This window comes from Lates calcarifer, linkage group LG6 (assembly GCF_001640805.2).
Source record: "Lates calcarifer isolate ASB-BC8 linkage group LG6, TLL_Latcal_v3, whole genome shotgun sequence".
NCBI lineage: Eukaryota > Metazoa > Chordata > Actinopteri > Centropomidae > Lates > Lates calcarifer.
The window spans coordinates 23480061-23500973 of NC_066838.1; the positions used below are offsets into that span (position 1 = coordinate 23480061).

General features: G+C 42.3%; 1 protein-coding gene across 5 annotated transcripts in view; it reads left to right on the plus strand.

Moving 5' to 3' along the window:
• plekhg5b (pleckstrin homology domain containing, family G (with RhoGef domain) member 5b) overlaps positions 1–20913 on the plus strand; it is a 69172-nt gene that overhangs the window by 41645 nt on the left and 6614 nt on the right. For 3 of the 5 annotated variants that reach the window (XM_051071394.1, XM_051071396.1, XM_051071397.1), the window contains 8 exons: positions 1530–1671; positions 2716–2911; positions 3002–3062; positions 3428–3519; positions 3623–3759; positions 5917–6083; positions 18386–18577; positions 20089–20259. In XM_051071394.1, coding sequence (XP_050927351.1) covers positions 1530–1671; positions 2716–2911; positions 3002–3062; positions 3428–3519; positions 3623–3759; positions 5917–6083; positions 18386–18577; positions 20089–20259 — 1158 coding nt within the window. Of the gene's footprint in view, positions 1–308; positions 535–1529; positions 1672–2715; positions 2912–3001; positions 3063–3427; positions 3520–3622; positions 3760–5916; positions 6084–18385; positions 18578–20088; positions 20260–20913 lie in introns of all 5 variants that reach the window. The other 2 variants (XM_051071395.1, XM_018689430.2) reach the window with 2 other exon arrangements.

The window sequence follows — 20913 nt, forward strand, 5'->3', positions numbered from 1 at the left end:
AGGAAGGGAGGAGTCGATGCTGGTGGTGGCAGAGGACGGAGAAGAAAGGGAGAGAGGGGGAAAAAGAGGAGAAGATCCTGGCTGGCGGAGCTCAGAGCGGCCTGTTTAATCTCTCCAGGACCGTCAGATGGCTTTGACAGAGCACAGGCACCAATTAGGCTGCAAGATTAGGGGGGCTTTGTACTTCTGAAAAGCTTCTGGATGGACCTTTTTTTTCCCCTTCCTTCCTGCCTTGGGTTTATATCTTTACCGGGACTCCTCACCCTCCCTTTAACCTTATCCCTCCCTCCCCTTCTGTCCTCCTCCAGCCCTGCGACCTGCTCCTTAAAATCTGCGATTATACCTGGCTAGACATTGAGAGGAGTGGATTAATAAGGCAGCTTGTCAGTGTGGCTTGACAGGAGCACATTGCAGAGCAAAGTTAGCAGGCCAACGAGGTGGCGAGTTGGATGTTTATTGGGGTCCTGGGTGCCTGCTGGCATGGATATGGAGCCGACTTCCAGAGACTCCTGCCCCTGTCTGCAGAAAATGACGGTAGAGTACCAGGGGTGGGGAGACAGAGGGTCATGTGTATTAAAAGCTGATTTACTTGACTGCATTTAAACTCTGTTGTGTGTATGTAGAGCCATGTGGCAATGCATATTTGTGTATTACAACAATATAAGGAAGGCCTGTTTAATGGCGTTTTTATCAGGCAACTACTTCTTAAATATCTATACTTGTGTTTACATGAAAGCTAGACTCCCTAGCTTGCGCTCCAACCCCCGTGGTGCACATACACACATGCACAGACATGCTGCTCCTCCTGAGTACATGGAAACAATTACAGGAAGTACATTAGTGGGACCTCCATTGTATCTCCCCATACATCCTCGCTTCCTGAACCCGGGTGTGGGTGATGGAGAGGGGGAGGGAGGACACAGGGTGGAGTGAGGAGATGTAGAAGATCCCCCTCATGCTTGCCGGCCCCGTTGCTGGGGTGAGGGAAAGAGCAGGGAAGGAGGGACTGGAGGGGAGGGGGGGTCGGATCTGTCTGGCCCGAGACAGAGAGATCCTTAATCCTGCATCCTTCTGCTGCCTGTCGTCTTGGCTCTGGAGCTCCCGGAGCTCTGCGGCCTGGAAGCCTCCCAGTTGCTGACCTGTGGTCGGTTTCATTGTCACCTCTTGGGATATGGTTTTGGATTACGTAAGAGTAAGCTGTTCCCAGATCAGCACACAAGGTGAAAAACTGCCTCTAAGTCAATTAGTCGTCATCCCACAGAGGGGGACAGATGGTGAGAAGGTGGGAGTCACCAAACCTCAGGAATGCCCGTGGCAGCCTCTGTGGTCACCTAATTGTGGCAGAAACAATAGTCAGGCAGGGAGCTGTTTATTCTAAATGTGTGTGACTGTTTTAACCTTTTCACTTTGGCCAAGTCTTTAAAATGTTTTTGTATTTAATGCAGGGACCTTGTGTACTTGAGAGTTATGTTGGTCTGACTTTCCCTTGTCCTCTTTTTCCCCCCCTCTGTATGTGTTTTTGTGTCCAGGTTTGCCACCACCCAGACTGCCAAGACCTGAATAGCAAAAGCCCCCTTCACCTGTGTGAGTCATGTGACTCACGCTGCCATTCAGAGAACACAGACAACATGCACTTTGACCGACACCCCCGATTTGACTTACAACCTCAAGGTAGACTTTTGTTATTTCTGTATTTGGTATTCCTCCTCTGCCAGTGAAGTCATACCCATTGCCTCATTACAGGATCTCACTGTGTAAATATCAAGGACACCGAGTTTTCTTTAGTGTCTAAATAAGGCAACCACTTTCATCTCCTTTGACTTTTGTGATATGTGTAATCACTCAGTTTAAGTATGAAAAATACACCACTACAAGAATAGTTGCACTGTCATCATGACTGTTCTTAAAGAGTTGGTTTATCCAAAGTACCTTTAGTGCTAATTTAATCTGATAGTATATTTCCATTTTGTTGCACTTCATTCATGTTCATGTTAGCCTTGTTTGGATGGGTGACATGTTTTTTTTTTTACCTGACCAGTAATCAGCAAGTAGCACAGAAGCTGTAGTAGCTCTTGTTTGGATTAATGACTTAATAGAATCGATTGATCAACTGTACAGCATTGGCTATTTTTGTTGTTACTTTTATGGCTGTAGCTGGTAGTTAGCAAGCTAGGCTAGTGCTAACCAGCCATGCAAAGTTGTAGATTTTTTGCAGAGGCTTTGAGAAAAAAAAAATTCAAAGGCAATTTGTTCCTCTGTCCTGGTTGCTCTGGATAATCTACAGACCCCACTGTGAACATTTGGCACCATTAAAACTACGCTTAATTAGCTATTAGCATTTTGTGCTAGCAGTGAGGCCATGGATGAATGGACAACAATTATTTACAACAATTAAATGTGAAGATTTTTGAGCAAGTTTTGGAGTTATAAGGAACATCTTTGTTTGTTTGTTTGTTTAGAGATCAGAAATAATAATCCAGAGTTAGAAAGACGCTGATTCTGGAAAGAGATGGTAGCCTACTGTTGAATTGTTTGAAGATATTGTAAACACCACAAACAGATTCCCTCTTCCATCTGTTATGGAAGCAGAAATATAAGAGATAAATACACCTGGACAAACTAAAGCCAAACTGTCCCTTTAAAGCTTCATTATTAAAGGTTGCCGTTGGTGTGATAAAACAGGAGGAATGACTATTATGTTTTCTTAACCTTTAGCCTCCATCCTGGCTCGGAACGTGTCCACGCGCTCCTGTCCCCCACGCACCAGCCCCCCCTCCGACCTGGAGGAAGAGGATGAGGGGAGCAATGACCGTGGGTCAGTAACCCTCCATGCTAGTGTTCATGTACTCCCGCTACCTGTCAGTGGAGCTCTTGTCTTGTCACACAGGAGGATAAATTACAGCCATGAAATGTGTGTCTCCAGATTTTGATCGATTCTTTTTAAGAATCAAACAGTTTCTCATATGTTGGGTATGTTAATGTGTGTGGAACTGTTTTGCAGGGAGCGTAAAACAGGGGGGCTGAAGCTGGTGAAAAAGAAGCCACGGAGACGACACACTGATGTAAGTAATCATACAAACACGTGGGCTGCAGTGTGCAACGTAAAAAAAAGTCCCCCCACATGAAACCACACACTCATTTCTGTTCCTTTGAAGACTTTACAAGATCTGTGGGAAGAAAATATTTCTGTCACCTGTTGTTATTTGTAGAAGCATGTTTTGTTTTCCACAAATGGTGTATGACACAAGCAGAGGCAGAATGAAAGCAGCCACCATTACTCTCCTCAACGATGATATAACACAACTGCTCTTTGTCTGAGCCGGGCAGTGTAGTGAGAAGGAGCCCCCCTGTGGATCTGCTGCGAGCACACATACAGCACGAGCCCCACCTGTGTAAACTAACAGAGTGTCTGCCCCCCCCTCCGCAGGACCCCAGTAAGGAGTGCTTCAGCCTCAAGTTTGATCTCAACGTGGACATAAACACAGAAATCGTACCTGCAATGAAAAAGAAAACGCTGAGGTGAGAGGAGAGGAGGAACGGCCACTTTTAAATTGTATTGCAAGAGTTTGATATGAACCATATCTAATGTTGTACTTCTGTTTTCTTTGTGATGTGATACCAGAGAGGTTCTAGGGCCAGTGTTTGAGAGGAACGGTATTGAGCTGTCCCGGGTCGACCTGTTTCTGGATCAGTCCAACACTCCTCTGTCCCTCAACTTCGAGGCTTATCGTTTTGGAGGACACTACCTCAAAGTCAAAGGTAAAACCCCATCCATACAGAATCAACCCCACCTTGCACTAATGCTTTATTATTTGTTCGAGTCGCTCAGACACGTTTAGCAGGATTGAGGCACTTTTTAGGCCGTAAACAGTCAGCAGCAGACAATATTGCATCTGAGGTTTAACGTCAGAGAAAAGCTGGTGTTAAAATTTGTGGTGCAGTTTTATTGGACACACACTGAGGCAGAGAGTCTCTCCAGATCATTTAATCAGTTAAATACCAGATATAGAAAACACTTTAGGAGCAGTAGTTACAAGTATTCCCGCAAATTAGACGATTCATTACAAAAACTTTACAGAAGCCCTACACTCAAGACCAAAGAGCAACAATGTGATGCTTAATATTATTATTATTCCACACAATTTTACTACACTAAGTTCAAAACTTTGCGACCCTGATGGTTATTTGCGGCAGGCTCATAAAATACCCCCTCTCTGTTAAATCCCATGTTGTGTTTTATTTTGTAGTAAAGTTAAGTAAAATTTACTTAATTAACTTTCATGAAAACCTAATTTAAACATTTATATATCATAAACCCACCATTGACTGATAATAATTTAAATAGAAGTTGTGCTATGCCATTTGTGAAAGAGTTATGGGAAAATAAGCGCACCATGAACGTGTAAAATAAATTCTAATGGCACAATAAAATCAGCCACAGAAAATGTCTTCTAGTATCTTTCTGCTTTGTTCGTAGAAAGTCAGCAGCCTTTCAGTCTTGTACTTAGCAGTCATGGTGTATTTTAGACATCACACCAGTCTTATCCGCAGCCTTTTAACAATGACTGAGCAGGACAGATGGTGTCGGCCAGTTTCCTCTCACACCCTGATTTTTCTGACTTGGAGGAAAAAGGAGTGGACCGTGATCAGAACTACAAGTCAAAATGTGTCACTGATTTGCCGAGTCTTGTTACAGAAGTGTTTTTAAAATCCCCATGAATCTTAATAATGCAGTAGCAGCATGAAAACATGATAACTCTGCTTGCTTTTTTCCCCCCTGCTATTGGAAACAGGGAAGGGGGCCTCTTCTCTGTGGTTACACTTGTTGCAGTTCCTGCATCAAAGGCCCATTTAAGCATGTCTTAAAAGAGATCCAATGCCATGACTAATTGCTATTCTTTTGAAATTGTCACCCTCCCGGCTCGCACCTCTTGACCGGAGTCTGGAGTTACATACAGTCTGAATCACAGAGGTCGAGGGCTAACAGTCCACAGCTGTTCAGTGCTGTGACGTCTGCGAATCTAATGTTGCTCTGCTCTGTTTTCTTTTACACTCAGTTCATTCAGTCATTAATTTAATACATATTTAATCAGCAATAATCACTATTTTGATATAATGGATATAATCTGCTCCGTTCCTCTCTATCTGTTGGATGTGTAAATAGACAAACTGTTAACAAAGTTGGTCTATCAACTTAAAAGGTGATTTTATGTCGTAGTTTACAGTTTGTTTTTGCTGCCCCAAGTGGCCAAAATCAGTCAATACAAGTATAACTCCATGACTGTAGATGCACAGTGGGTCTCCACTTCCTCCCACTGTGAAACAAACAAACAAACAAACAAACAAAAAATATCCCCAGTATTAGAGCTCCCATCTTTGTGTCGGTGCTTCGGTATCAAGGTCCCGCCTTAATACCCGCCCAACCAATCACAAGTCAGTCACAGTTCTCAATGACGTGACATCCGTGTTTTATAGCAGTAAATAACTAATTAAAGCCAAAATTATCAGGAAGATTAAGTGATTAGAACAAACTTTGATGTTTTAGTTCATGTCATTTTAGGTAGCTAGCATGGAGGTTGCAGGATTCATGACCTATACTGCAGCCAGCCACCAGGGGGCAGTCAAGATGTTTTGGCTTTACTTTTGAGGAGCTGTCATGTCATCCATTTTTATATACAGTCATTGGTGTAACTTAATAATAAATGTTGGCTGGTATTTTAAGAAAAGAACAGAGATCCCAAAACTTCCGGGTGTGGCTCTGAGTTCAACATGACTCAAAACTGAAAAAAAAAAAAAAAAAACTGGAGAAGAAAGCACATTTTGACCACAGTGGCTTCCTCCACGGAAATAAATAAACACTGATCCTCTGACTGCCTAAGTTTTCAGTTGTAAAGGATTTCCCCTTTTTTCATGCAGCAAGACCAGGTGATGAGCTGAAAGTGGAGCAGGGTGTGAAGGACCTGAGGTCACTCAGCCTGCCCAACATGAAGCCCTCTGGAGTCCAGAGCCCCTACATCCTCACCCCAGGCAGCGAGAGGGTGGAGCACGGATCTCTGGGACGCAGAGAAAGCGTGGATCTGCTGGTAAGTCAACATCTGGCTGAACAGGATAGCAGCCTGGTCGTATTTCACATGACGCTCCAGCTCATAACACACAAAACTGTCTCTCAGACTCATCAAACCAAAATACACCACCCCTATAAACCACTCACAGCACACAGACACAGGCACGCCCTGTGACTCTTAACTGTTTTGCCACACCCGTCACCATTTTCCATAACTTCACCTCCTCTTCCTCTAGTCCCATGATGCCTCAGGCCAGTGTAGTATCTCATGGTAATCCCACCATGACCTCATTATTTGCTATTACCTTTATCTGTCCGGTGCAAACCTGGGAATGTATTTCTGGATTTCCGCTTCAGCCTACCGCCAGCTGCGTGGCGTCTCTTTGTGTGCACGTTCGTGTATGCACATGCCAGCCTGCTCGCTGCTGCCAGTCGAACCTCTGAGTCTTGTATGATGATGAGTTCACTCAGGAACACTCTGTGCCACTCCAGAGCTTCCTGCAGCTACAGGAAGTGGCTGTTTTGTTACTGGTGAGAGGTGCTGAGAGACTGACGGAGTCCTGCAGGATCCTGATCCACTCCGCTCCCAAACATGGAGCTTGGAAATAGGGCAGACAGTCATCAGGTTCATGTAGAGGCACATAAAAACTGTAAAAACCAGTGTGACCATGCTTTAGCACCAGGGCTGCAACTAGGGATTGCATTTATTTCTAGTTGTTGTCTGTTTAGCATTAGCAAATATCTCCCCAGTTTTGTCATATAAATATATAAGATATATAAATTGTGAAGTGCTGACAGGGCTGTGAGAAAATGAGAGACTTTCTTCAACAGCAGTCTGACAAACACTGGTCACTTATTACAAAATAGTCCTAAATTAGATCACTTCTCTGCACCAGGATCAGCTGACCGTCTTACTGATATAATAGTCATGGTGACTGGTCAGTGTGTCTGTGTTTGTGCTCTATTATGTGCTTTATAACACTATGATATCATAATGTATCATAAGTTGTCTGATTGAGCAAATTCAAAACATATGCTAATTCAATATTTCCTCATCCAGAACACACAGTCACAGTGGAAACTCATCATTTACACTATTACACACAGTCCAGTTTTCCATGATGTGGGCTTATCATTGTGTAACAAGCAAATTTTTACAAAATTATATAATCAGTGCAATATTCATTACATTTAATTACATGTTTGGGTCAAAAGGTGTGTTGTAATTCATGTCACTTCATCCATCAACAGCCTGCATCATCATGCTAATAAGTTAGCATCAGAACTCTTAAAAATTTTAGCCACACTGCAACACACAGTAAGCACACATCAAATGTAACTTTGCATTTAAGATTGGACACGTTCCCATCCATCTTTGAGAAATGTAAATTAGGCTGTGCCGGTCACATGTTCCCAGACCCATTGTGACATCATCAAATAGAATGTTCGCGTAGCCCCACCTCCCTTAGTTGCTGTTGCTACGTGTGTTTTCCAATTTTAGCCGCTAGCGTTAGCCTGAACTTTGATAGCATCCAAGCTGGTCAGTTGCTTGTTTTACCCGACATAAATGACAGAATCAGTTGTATGAGATATGAGAATGTATTTTCTGTCATTTGACAAATTAATTAAAACAAATAATACTTTTACAACCACACAACAATCCACAGGACAGGTTTGTGGGCTCGCTTTCTTGGCATGCTCTGCAGCGGTAACATAGTTCAACAGTTGAATATTATATAAACAGTGTCATTTAAAAAAATACCAACAAAAATTGCTTCCGCTGCTCAACAGTGTTGTCATTGAGCTGAACAAAACAGTTGCTTAACAACTTCCCCTCCAGTAGTAGCAGCAATTTATGTTCAGCACAATAATATTTACATGAACAGTTGTATTGTCACTGGTGGGTATCAATGCCAGATGTTTTATAGTTGCACAAACTTGAATCAACATCATGTTGTCATCGAACAGCGTGAGTGCATACATGCAAACACAGAAGGTATCACACCCCATTAGCCTGAAACATTAGGGCTGATCTAATTGTCTCTAAGTGATAAACTGTAGTTTTTGTGATGGCACTGTGGGGTTTCAGTATGTGCTCTCATTTTTAGCAGAAAGGTGTTTGCCCTCCCGCCCCTCCTTTTTAAGTTTAAGACAAGTCACTGGTTGTTAAACGTCCTTTAGGCAAGTCTAGACCCACTCACAGGTGAGTTTGATTATGTAATACGTGCAGATACTGTAAACAGACCTGTCTTGATGTCATCATCCCTTTGGGCGAAGAAACAGGTAGAGGCTCGGTGGAAGCGTTTTACTGCCATCTGTGGCGCTAAGTCACTAAGGTTAGTCATCAAGCAGAGACATAAACACAGGAGGTTGCTGAGGAAATCAGAGTTTTTAGTCATACAGAATCTGACCTCCTGTTGCTGTGTGGCATTGTGTTTTATTTTGTTTGTGGCATCAAACTGCTCACTGTGTGATTCCTTTCAAGTGATTTTGGCAGAACTTCACTGTATCCACACTGTGGGAATGTGGAGCGAGTCATGTCAACTCTAGTGCTGTCCTCAGGGGGGCAATAATGTGCTGCTTCTGAAAGCTGGTGAGACCTGGCAGAATACACCAGCCCTCTGGTTGTCCTTGGTACAGTTGCCAAAAAAAAGTAGTCATTAGACAGAATAAAGCCCCCCATGAATTTTAAATCATTATATTGTAATTATATTATTGTATTATTATTATTAGTGATGGAATAATGTGAAATAGTTGAGATTGAACTAGTTCTATCAGTTTATATTTGTTTGGGCAGCATTATATCTGATAAGCTTATGTTTTGTATGTCAAATGGCAACTGAATTTACACGTCTGAAGACAACAAGTGTGAAAACAACAAAAATCTGGAGGTGTTGAGTTGGAGAGAAATGAGTTTACCAGACGTCTGTAGCCCCCCTTCTCATCTCTGCTTGGGGCTTGAGACTACACCTAAATTTCTGACTGAACTGCAGACAATAGAGTTGCGTTGTGGGTAATGTAGGCACCAGATTTTGACAAAGAAATATGTGAAACGTTCTTTGAGGCTGTCAGATAAATATAGTGGAGTGAAAAATATAATATTTACCTCTGAAATGTAGTAGAGTAAAAGTATAAAGTGGAATAGAAGAGTCATACTTAGGTTAAGTACAGGTACCTCAGGATTTTACACAAGTACAGTACTTAAATAAATGTTCTCATGTCTCCCTTTATGAGAAACTGACTCATAAATTGTCTCAGATCCAAATAAGAGCAGAATAGAACCAAAGCCCATTGAAGTGTATTGATACTTTAGTCTTTAACAGACTCAACAGCAGAAACCCTGTGATCTGTTTTGGGTGCCAGCCCATATTTTATGAAAGCTGTTTGGAGAACAAAAGCTCTGCTTGGACATGTGGGCACCGAGCGCAGTCTTTGAGTTTCTATGGCAGCAGCTTGGCCACTCACCATTAAATGCATGCGTGCCTGCTTTTTATGGAATCAAGGGCTTCACTCAGAGAAGTTTAGATATTTGCCTAGTGACCGGATTCATGGCTTGGCATCACTGTGGCTTGTGCCAGGCTTCAGAGGAAAAGAGGCCAAGTGTTGTCCCCTCTGTATAGAGTTACTCCTTTGTTTGAATGGGGTATTTCAGGTTTATTATTGCATGCATGTTACAATTTATAGTCTCTGGCAGCGTTGTGATAGGCTGCAGAGAGCTTTGATGATCCGGATTGATTATTTTATCGACGGGGAACCTCAGCCAAGCTCTCTGATTGGTCAAAAACGCATTCCAACCCTGCTGATAGTTCCCATAAAGCACCGCTGCCTGTCTGTGCCTCGAACTTATTGCACCATCCGCAAATAATGCATCCTTTTACACCCTTACAGTATCAGCAGTGTATCAAATCACCTTTGACCTAAAACAAATTAAACCTTTAACCTGCGTGTCTCAGCGTGTGATTGAAAAAACATGTTTTTGACATTAAAGATAAATTCAAAAACTTGTACAGGGCTTCACTACGTCCACCCAGGAGTCATGTTTGGCTGCAGCGTTCATCTAACCAGCTGCAGTCACATAACTTGAATAAACTAAATCACAAACCTGAAAGTTTATGTCACGGTCACAGCTGGGATTCCCCTGCTGTAGTAGCTGTGACTAATATTACCGGTTTGGTAGGTTGAAGTCATTAATTCCCAGGGTCAAGGCTCAGGATGTGTTTTTATCCATATGCCGTTGAATTATTGCATTAGGTTGGAGCAAAAACAAAACTTCATACATCTGGGACACAAAGAATATTGACAGTTATGTGGCTGAATCTCGCCTGTCTTTCCTTTTCCTGAGAACAGAAACCAAGACCAGCGTTTACAGTCTGTACAGTCATAAAGATGGCTCAACCGTCTGGGACCGTGTGATTTTCAGTAAGCTCATTCAGCACATTGATCCTTGCTCCCTGTAAATTGGCCCTATTCTTATATAACACACATCAGCTCCCATCAGTTGCCATAGCACAGTGAATACAACACATAAGTGGCGGGCCAACTCTGCTGCTCCGTCTCACTCCACTGAGTCTCATGTAATAGTTAATTTACAGTGAGATTATTTGATCCAGAAATGGCAAATTATAACCACTAGGTTCATGTTACAGTTTGCAGTTGGATGGTTTTTGGTTTTCCCAGGGAGTTAATGTCAGGTAATGGATCCTCCATATGTGTGTCAGTGCTCTGGCCTCCTGTAATGCACTCCTCCATCACATCAGGGGAAAATCTTATCTACTCAATACTTTGATGGTGGTGAGTGGAATGTGTATCGAAACTTTTATGCAAAGCTGGTACTGTCTGATCATATTTCTAATTATATTTACTTACTTACGATTTTATCTAGTCCAACATTTAACATCTGAGGTTGGCCTCACTTTTTGAATTAAAAAACAGAGTTTAATAGAAAAATCACGTTTATATTTCTCAAAAAAGTTATCAAAGATAAATTGAAATTAATTGGCAACTATTTTAATGATCAAATAATTGTCCTTTTTCAAGCAAATATGATTCTAGCTGCATCAGATCTGACGATTTGCTGCCTTTTTAGATTGAAGATTTAAATAAACAAACTGAGTTTCTTTGGGTTTTGGAAGCTGATCAAACAAAACAAGACACGTGAGTCACCTCTGGAAAACTGTGATCAGCATTTTCCACCATTTTCAGACACTCGAAACACAAATAATCAGCTGATCAGTGTTGTGAAATAATTTCCAGATTACTCTGTAATGATAATAATTATCAGCTGCAGCACTAGATCAGACAGTACCTGATGCTTGAATCTGTTTTATTTTCAAGTCTGGCTTCTTTTGTCAAATGATAAGAAGGGATTTCATTTAAAAAAAATGTTGATTAATCTTAAAGAACATTATTATTTTTCATTATTTTGGTCTTGGAATTGGAATTTCTAATCTAATTTCTAATAACTGATGTTGAAAGTATCTAATGAATCAGTTTTCATATTGATAATTGATCGATCATTTAAGTCCCTTTAAAAGCAAAAACAAAAAAATGCTGCTTTTCTCACTTTTATATCTCTGTAAATGGAATATTTTTGTGTTTGGACCGAACACAACAATCCATTCCGAGGCCCCTTTTTGGGACTTAGGAACTATGACAAAGTTGCGAATATTACACAATTTCTTACAGTTTATAGACCAAAAACCAAAAACCAAAAACAATCAAATAGAATAAAATTCAGATTAACTGATCAAAATGAAAGCAGAAATGAAAGCAGAGACTCCTGGCATTGCCCCAGGGATGGAAGAGTTTGTTGTATAATAGAGAGAGGTAGATAGTGTTGTTTCATAATAGACAAGAGTTCAGTGCTGGGGAAATATCTGAGAAAAGCCCCTAAAAGCCTTAGGGGCTGAAGACATACAGTGACGCACAGAGCCCACGTTTTAGCTGATGAGACAGTGAAGGGAGTGGCAAGTGTGTTGTTTTCATACTGTCTGCACACCTGAAATACAGTAACGCATTTTATTTTCCTCACCACAGACGGATTAAATCCTGTTTTGAGTCATATTGTATTCATGAGGCTGAATTCAGCTCATACAATACGAGGAGGAAGTTTAGCAGAGGCAGTTGTTGTTATTTATTTCCTCTTCCATGCATTTTTACCTCCTGCATTACACAACTTAGGATGGCTGCGTGTGGAGTTTCTCAGCCAGGCTATCACACTCCTCTCTTACTATCTGACCCCCTCTGTTAGCTCACAATGGGGGACGACTGTCGAATCAACACAGAGCCACTTTGAATGACAATAGTTGAATCAGTGGCGGTCACACGGGGCCGTCATTGCCCCACTTGTTCTGAAGTATTTAACTGAAACATGAAGTGCTCTCCACAACAGTCAGTATAGTTTGTTAACAGAGTGAGAAGTATCAGTGATTGACTTGATAAGATCTTTGGCACAAATATTAGACTTTAAAGTTTGTTTTCAAGTGTGCATGCACTTTAATTTTAACCCAGACATCAGTGCTAGTTTATAAACAAGAAGTGACAGAAAAATGCATTTGGTTTGATGTAAAAATTGCACAGTAATCTGATATTAACATTGGGCATTTTTCAAGCACAAATATTCAAAAAAGACAAATTTTCTCTGATTTTAGCTTCTCTATTCTGAAGATATATTAGATGCTTTTTTTAGTTTTATGTTTTTGTAAACAGAATATTTTTAGGTTTGGGTTGTTGATCGGGAAAAAACAAGACACTTTAATCTGTCGTTTTAGTCTCTATGAAACTGTGAATAACAGTATTGACTCACAATACTGAGTCCTTCCTGTGTTATTGTTCAGATCTAATATTAGAAGCGTTTAACTGCTTTCTAATGGCTCGATCCAGCTCGTCCAGAATTTAAATGACTCATGTTTTCGGTGGCACACTCTCTAATTAAACTAATTATATCAGGTGCTGGGAGACTATTATTTATTCCCCCATATGGCATGGGAGGAGCTACAAGGCTGAGCAGCCTGAAGAAGTGTGTGTGTGTATGTGTGTGTGAAGACAAAGAACTTCCCCTAATGCCTACAGGTGGAGATTACTGCAGGGCGAACACACACCTTTATGATTGTTGTTTGTGTGACCGTTGGCCTGCAGTACAGAGTATCTGCAGGATCAGATTGGCAGTCAGGCTCAGAGGAGAAGTAGCTGCGATGCTTCACTCAGCTCTGCACTTCTGTCTGGACTGTGATTTCCTGGAAATGGATTCTTCCTGACTTTTTGGAATTACCTCTGTGCTTTATTTTTGATTACGCAAATCTGAGGTTTGGGGGATTTTTGGGTTTCGTTTCTGTGTAAAAATGGTTCGTTTTGGTCGTCTTACATCCTGGCGCAGCTGGGACCTCCTGCATGTGGACTCAGAGATTCCTGTGTCACCACCTCCTGACACGACGCCATCACCAACTGACTGTCAGGTGAGAGGTTTGCTGACACAACTGTGTGCATTGCTTAGACTGATGCGAATTTTTGCTGCTTCTGTTGGCAGTGGCGATAATACATTTAGATCTAAAATTGTTTTGACAATCGAATAATAATTTTTTGTATTAGTTTTTTTTATCATTGCTTATTTTTTAAAGCAAGAAATGCTAAACATTTGCTGGTTCCACCTTCCAAATGTACAGACTGGATGCTTTTCTTTGACATGCATGATAGAAAACTGAATATACACTCAGGTTGTGTAGTCTAACGTAGCAGTCCTGAGATGAACCCTGCCCTCATGAAGATTACTGTGTTCAGTTTTTGTTAAAAACACACATTTATGGTCATTTTAGGATCTGCAGTTGGTGGTATATGGATATGGAGAAACTCAGTGTGCTTCAAAATGATATTAAAGTTAAATTAACACCTCTCTTAGACAGTTTCAACATAAACCGAACATTATAACCTTTCATTATGGTAGCTTTTTTTGGCTGTGTGTACCTTATAAACTGGTAGCTGAGTCTCTTTGGGATATCTGAAGATGTCACCTTGGGCTGTGGAGAATTCATAACAGCCATTTTTCTCTATTGTCTGACATTTTGTGAGGAAAACAATGGCAAATTAATCCGTCAATAACATAATCTTTAGTTGCAGCCCTCATATGTTTACACTTGATTCAGGTTCAGCTCAGTTTAATGTCATTCACAGACCTGTTCAACCATTATCCTTGGCTTTGTTTTAAATTAATCTCATCTGCTCTGCTGCAAGCATCAGAGTTTCTGTTTGTGTGTGTGTGTGTGTGTGTTGGGTGAAGTGTGATGATGGCTTGGATCTCATTAATGGGGGGGTCAAGTAAAAGCAGCATTGTTTTGACAACTCTCATTTCTCACCTCAGGCTGAAAGCTTCTGTTTGCTGCACTTCTCATCAGGGCCTTGATTATCAGAACTGAAGTGGCCTTGAAACGTGCAGCGTGTGTTTCTTTCAGTTTGTATTTCCTGGTTAGGCACACGTGATGTATTTGAGTGTGTATCCCTGTGGGTTTGTGTGTGTGTGTGTGTGTTCAGGCTTTCAGGAAGGTCAGTGTCACGCTGTTTTCCCATCGTTAATCAACCTACCTGATCAAGGGGAGCTGTTATCAGTAGACTAACATAAAGGCAGTTAGCAGGGGGCAGAGAGAGAAGCGGGTCGGGGGTGTGCTGGTGATGCTGCTTTCTTTGTCACCGCTTATTTTAATACAATCCCTTCCCATTTAAAGATTTTCTCCTTTCCAGGCCAAGGTTAATACAACAAACCGCGGTGATAAGATAAGGCTGTGAGCGGACACAGGGCTTGATATCATTAACCTGACTGGCCCCCTCTAGACCCGCTGCACAAGTCGCAGTTCCCACATCGAGTGGCTTTGTAACAAAGAGAGCTCAGGATCCCGCTGCCCTGTGTCCCGACTGACAGGTTTACACAGGAGGCACAGGGGAAACCTTGTAAACATAATTAGTTAGGTAGACAGGACTAGAGCAGATTAGTGTTTACTGTGAGAGTATATTTGCCTGGGCTGAACTGTTATTGGACAGTGTTATTACCTGCAGACATATAAGCAGCTCTACCAGAGCTGCCAACAATTCTCTTCATTAATCTGTTGATTCTTTTCTATTCACTGATTAGTCATTAAAAGATGCTCATCATAAGTTCAAATTTTTATTTTACCAAGTCTTTCTAAAGATATTAAACAGATAAAAAGCAAATCTACACATTTTAAAAGCTTGAGATTAAACAGCTGAAACAATCAATCTGTTATGAAAACAAAATAATTTTCTGTTTCTTTTCTGCTGCTCCTGGAGGAGGTGCTGTGTCCGCGCTTATCTACTGCGCATAAGCAGCCTATTAAATGTGCTGAAACAAGCAAGTAAACAAAGGGAATTTCCCGTTTGGCCATTATCAGGGGCATTTCTTTCCTTGTTTTGGCCAGCTAGCATGGCATTGTTCAAAGCTCTCCAGGCAAAACAGTGATTGAAGATAACGTAAAGAATAGAGCACCGACTTCCAAATAAGAGTAAAGAATGAAGTGCCCCGTCTGTTTACAGTCACCCTGTAATTTTCTCAGTTTTACTCAGGTAAGTGCTTGAAATGAAAGCTGATCTCGCTTTACTCGGAGAAAAGATTATCAAAGGGCAAAAAGATAGCAGGGGAAAAACAAAAAAATGGTTGACAGGCAGTGAGTGGTTAGTTTACTTCTACTCCTGTGCAGCCTGTTGAGACAGACCTAAAGAGCATTTGGCATCTCCACAAGCACCAGGATGTGTGTTTGAACTAGGGAGCTCCCTACAAGCTGTCACCCTGACTCCACCTCCAAATATTCAGATCAGCCTCCTCTTTTTTTTTTGTTGTCCCGGCCCTGCCTCCTCTTTCCTGCCCAACACAATGAGGCAGGATCCTCCTGGTTGCTATGACTTCAGGCCAGTGCCTGTATGAAATGCAAGCAGACAGGGCGCCTCAGCGACAAGGTTTCATCTCTCACTGTTTGGACAGCAGGACAGGACACAGATAGGTCCCAGTTCAAAAAGAACCTGCGGTCAGACACGGCGGGACGCGACAGTCAGACCCGGACCCTGTCAGCTGGAACGGGGCGTTTTTCGAGACTGAATGAAGTTCAACGCAAGTCTCTTGATCTTGGAATAGCGCGGCAGTGTCACAGTTGTCACTGGACTATCTAGCCGTCATCAGGTCCGGGCGGTGAGGACAGCGTGGATGTGTCTGATTCTCGGTGGAAGTGGAGAGAGAGGGGAGGCGAGGAGTTGAGAGAGAGCAGCAGCTGGCTCCAGAATGGGCTGCGATCCATGAATCCAATTGAAGGATTAGGATGGTTTTTGTTACTTTTGACATGCCTCTGGCTTCAATGGTGAGCACTGTTAATGTGGTGGGAAACTGTTGGTAGCTTGTATCCCTGTGTGCTTATAATTACAACCTCCTGGCCTCGTCTTTGTCTTTGAGACACAAGTTTCTTGTTAAAGTGATTTTAAAGATACTGAAAATGTTTTGTGTTTATCCAGAACTACGGTGTGTTTATTTTCATGCTTATGATCTGACATGTGGGAGCACAGTTTTAGAAAAGCTCCAGTATCAGCTTTTTTCTGTCTGTTTTAAATTTCTCGAGGTAAAACTCAGCTCTTTTCTGGGTGCTGTGACATACGGACAAAACTAACCAAGCTTCAGTTTGCCCATTAGTTCGCTGGCAGTAGCACAGGGTCCAGACTTTCCCTATTTGTCCATGGAGACTGAGCACTTCCTGACACCTGTGTGGTTGAACTTTTGGATCACGTAGTCCCGCTAACTAAAAAAAAAAAAAATAAAAATCCCTAAATGGGTGCTGGCTCGTTTCCCTTTCACTGAAGCACTAAATTTGTCCCATTTCCCCTTTCGCTATAGTTTTAAAGCCAACATGTCTGTTTGCAGTGAAGTCACTCTCCTCTTTGGTAACTGTTCAGAAAAAGATAAAAGGACTAAAAGCTGCTTCAAAACCTGCAGGACCCCCTCCCTCGCCACTCAGATTTACTATTTTGTTATGCAACCTTGTACAGGCCACTTGGGTTCCTTTTACTCGCGTTTTGTGGTACTACAAAGGTCTGGCGATGTTTGTCCTAAAACAGGAGGCTGTGTAATGCAGAACAATTTGACTAGAGCTACTCATAATATTTACATTTCATTTTTGTTTAAGTTTTCAGTTACATAAACTGTACGTGCTACAAGGTATATACTTTCCTGAAAGTTGTTTATCACGTTCATCATCCTCAGCGGCTTCTTCCACAGTCTGCTTGCTCGTGCAGTTCGTCTCTGTCAATTCAGAGTGTGTCCCCCTCGCTTTTCAAAATCCAGGGTTTGGCCTTGGTCAGTTTTACAGTTTTAGTGTGACTCTTAAACAGTCTTCTCTCTGTGTGGCGAGATGGTTTTCTTCTTGCTACACAGAGAGACAGAGCAAAGATGTAACTACGATGTTTATCAAAAACTAAATGTGATTTTAAAGGTGAATGCCCCCGACTCTACACGTCACAGTCTGTGAGGCCTTTCGTGGCCTTAGAGGGAGCTGATAAATATACTCAAATGATGTCACAGTGTGTTTTGATTGGACTGTTTGTCTTTTTGAGTGAGTGTGTGTGTGTGTGTGTGTGTGGAGGGGGTGATCAGTAAAAGAATTTCTCTGGAATGACCCGGTCAGTTTCAGCAACATTGTCAGTGTCCTGGAATGTAAGTTCCTTGTCGCTGTGTTTGAAGGGGAGGGTCGGGGGGGGGTCGGTCAGTGGCCTGATACTCCACCAGCTCCCCACCAGCAGATTCCTCAGCACTGACACTCTTTAACGGCAAAAACAACTGCTTCCTCAGATACCGAGGTGGCCCCTGTTTGTTTGCTTTGCTGCAGCTCGTAAAGTGGACAGAGATTGCATGAGTGAGGGTGCACGGCAGGGCTCGTTGACAGGGTAACAATGGAGGAGGAGGAGGGGGGGGACAATGGCCAGACTCAGCCGTCTGTTCCTATGGAACAACCTCCCGCCTGCTCCTTGTGATGTAATGAGCATTCAGTGCGAGGAAGTGGCGGTCCTTCCCTCTCCTGTTTGTGTCCGACCATTAGGATAGCTTTAACGGTCCTGCTGATGTCATCCCTCGCACAGAATTCCCCTCTGATTTCCTGTTTATCCTGTCCTTGTGTATTTCTCTCACCTCTTTCATTGTCTCTTTCTATCCGTCTGGCTGGAAACTTCTCTGTTTCCCATTGCATTGTTAAAAATCACTTATGTCAGTGTCTGTCCTCTTTCATTTTCTGTTCTGTGTCCTTTCACACTGTAATTTTTTTTTCTCTGTGTCTGTCCTCTCAGGGTCAGGCGCGAAGGAGGAAGAACATGACAGAGTTCCTGGGGGAGACGAATATCCCGACCCCTGATGCTCTGGGACAGATTGGTGGCTCTCTGCCCAGCGTCGGGGCCGGGCCCGACAGCTGGAAGAACCGCGCCGCCAGCCGCTTCAGTGGCTTCTTCAGCTCCAACGCCGGAGCAGGGCCCTTTGGCAAGGTAACCGCTCATCAAGTTTCAAAGAAAAGTGGTGCCCTTTATCTTTGGCTAAAAAAAAAACAGAAATTGTAAAACCTCAGGGGACAGGTTTGTTGGCCAGACATGTCTCAGATTAAGACAACTTTAAAAAAAACAAACAAAACAGTAGCAAGCAGCAGTGGGAGGAGGTCAGAGGGCCAAATCCCCCGAGTCCTGGTGAAGTCATTTCCCTTCAGAGTCTCCTGACTTGTTGGCTCACATACTTTCCTCCCAGCAGCTCTGGAAATGAGTAGGTGGAAGAAAAGCTGTATGTGCGCACTTAGCTCATGATCATGATCCTTCATTAAAATAATAAAAAAATCAACTTACTCACAAATGAAACTTAAATGCACAGTGAGAGCTTCACAAAACAAGATTAAAACAGCACAGACTGAAAGATAAAAACAAAAATTACAACAATAACGTAAAAAAAAAAAGACAAAAGTCAATAAAATAAAAGAAACAAACACAAGGGATAAAAAGTATGAAAACCAATTAATAATACTTAAAATTACTGGGGTAGTAAATAAATAAAAGCCAGGTTACAAAGGGTTACTTTTAAAAATATCCACAGACGTGGAGTCCCGCAGATCCCCAGGCAGGCTGCTCCACAGACCAGGACCACAGTGGCTAAAGACTGGAAACAGTGGGTAAACAGCGAGTCTGGCTCTGTCTAAAAGCAACAAAACCCACCCACCGGCACCTCAAAGGTCACTAATTAACACAAAAGCTAGTGAACGCATGCCCCAAAATGTCAGACCTTTCTTTTTACTTCTGTATCAGAGGTTTTCAACAATAATAATCAACTTTTTATTGTAATGAGTCGACACACACCCACACACACGCTCCCATTGTGTCCGCCCTCCCGAGGTCACATGCTCCACAGTAGCAGATGTCACATGGAGACAGTATCTGTCAGTCACCTGTCAGTTCCGGGCTCATCTCTATTCACCCTGTTTGTTCCTTTTAACCCCTTCAGGGCCAGAAATCCTCCACTGGGACCTGGACCTCTGGCACCCTCCATATTGCAGGGGTTAAACGACTGTCACAAAAGAAGCGCTAATTCCTGATAACTTGTCTCCTAAATCTGCTGTACAGTCTCTTGATATTAGTGAACATGCATCAGTACTTTCTGAAAGGTTTCATGAACAATAAACCACTGGCCCATCTCTCAGTCACCATGCTGTAGCTAGCCCACTCCCCTGTCCTCTATTGTTAAAACGGTCTCAAGGCACAGAGCTCATTTTCATAACTACGTAAGGCCCGGCAGCTTGAACAAAGACCTGAATAGCAGCTACTGTCTGATTTAAGAGTTAAGGCGCCAGTAAGGGCAGGGTTTATATGCTAATACACGGACTCATCTTTACTTACAGTTTGAATGTAACAATACACTGTCACAGAAATGGACGCTCACTTTCACCTCTCCTCTCACTGTCATGCTGTCGTTGACCTCGTTCAAACTAATTAGGCTTGTTTGTGTAATCTTATCGCAGGAGGTGGACCGTCTGGAGCAGCTCCAGAGCAAGCTCCACTCCTACACGTTGTTCGGGCTGCCCAAGGTGCCGCGGCAGCTCTCCTTCCACCAGGACTCCTGGGAGGAGGAGGAGGAGGAGACCAACCTGGCCCTGGAGGACAGCTGGCAGTCACTACTGGACAACCCAGAGGTACAACGCAGCTTGAGAAGAACGTACATGATACATAAATGATAAACTACTATGAGCTACCAGTAAAGCATTTCAACTATTAGAACTTAGCGACTGTATAAAAATCATTGATGTAGGGAGAGAGGTTGAACCTTATGTTTAACTTTTAGCAGACCACAGTTTTATTATTATATTTTAAAATACATCTTGCATTTATATTTTCTGCTTTTATCTAAAGTGATATACAAATGAGTGAATGAAGTATTGAATAACTAAACAACTAAAGAATGGAAGATGGCATAACCCAACCTTAACCTTTAATTTAACTTTAGTGTGCTAAAGTTTTACAGTTAATCTGCATTTTAAATTTTAATAAAAGATAAATCTTGGGTAGAAAAACATTTAAGATGCTCCCAAAAACATCAGACTACCTCTTCAGCACAAAGAAAAGCGAAATAAACCTGCCCCTTTTCTGACCACCCTCCCTCTCTAAATACATAATAAAATTCCCCACAGTTTCTGACGTCTTATTACCAACATGCAAACTGACGTCCTGCTTCCTGACTCTTGACTCTTATTTCCTTATCATTAATCTTTGCCACACTTTCCTCAATACTCGTTTTCCCAGAATGATGCTTACAAATTACTGAACTATTACACTGCTGTGGTGAAACG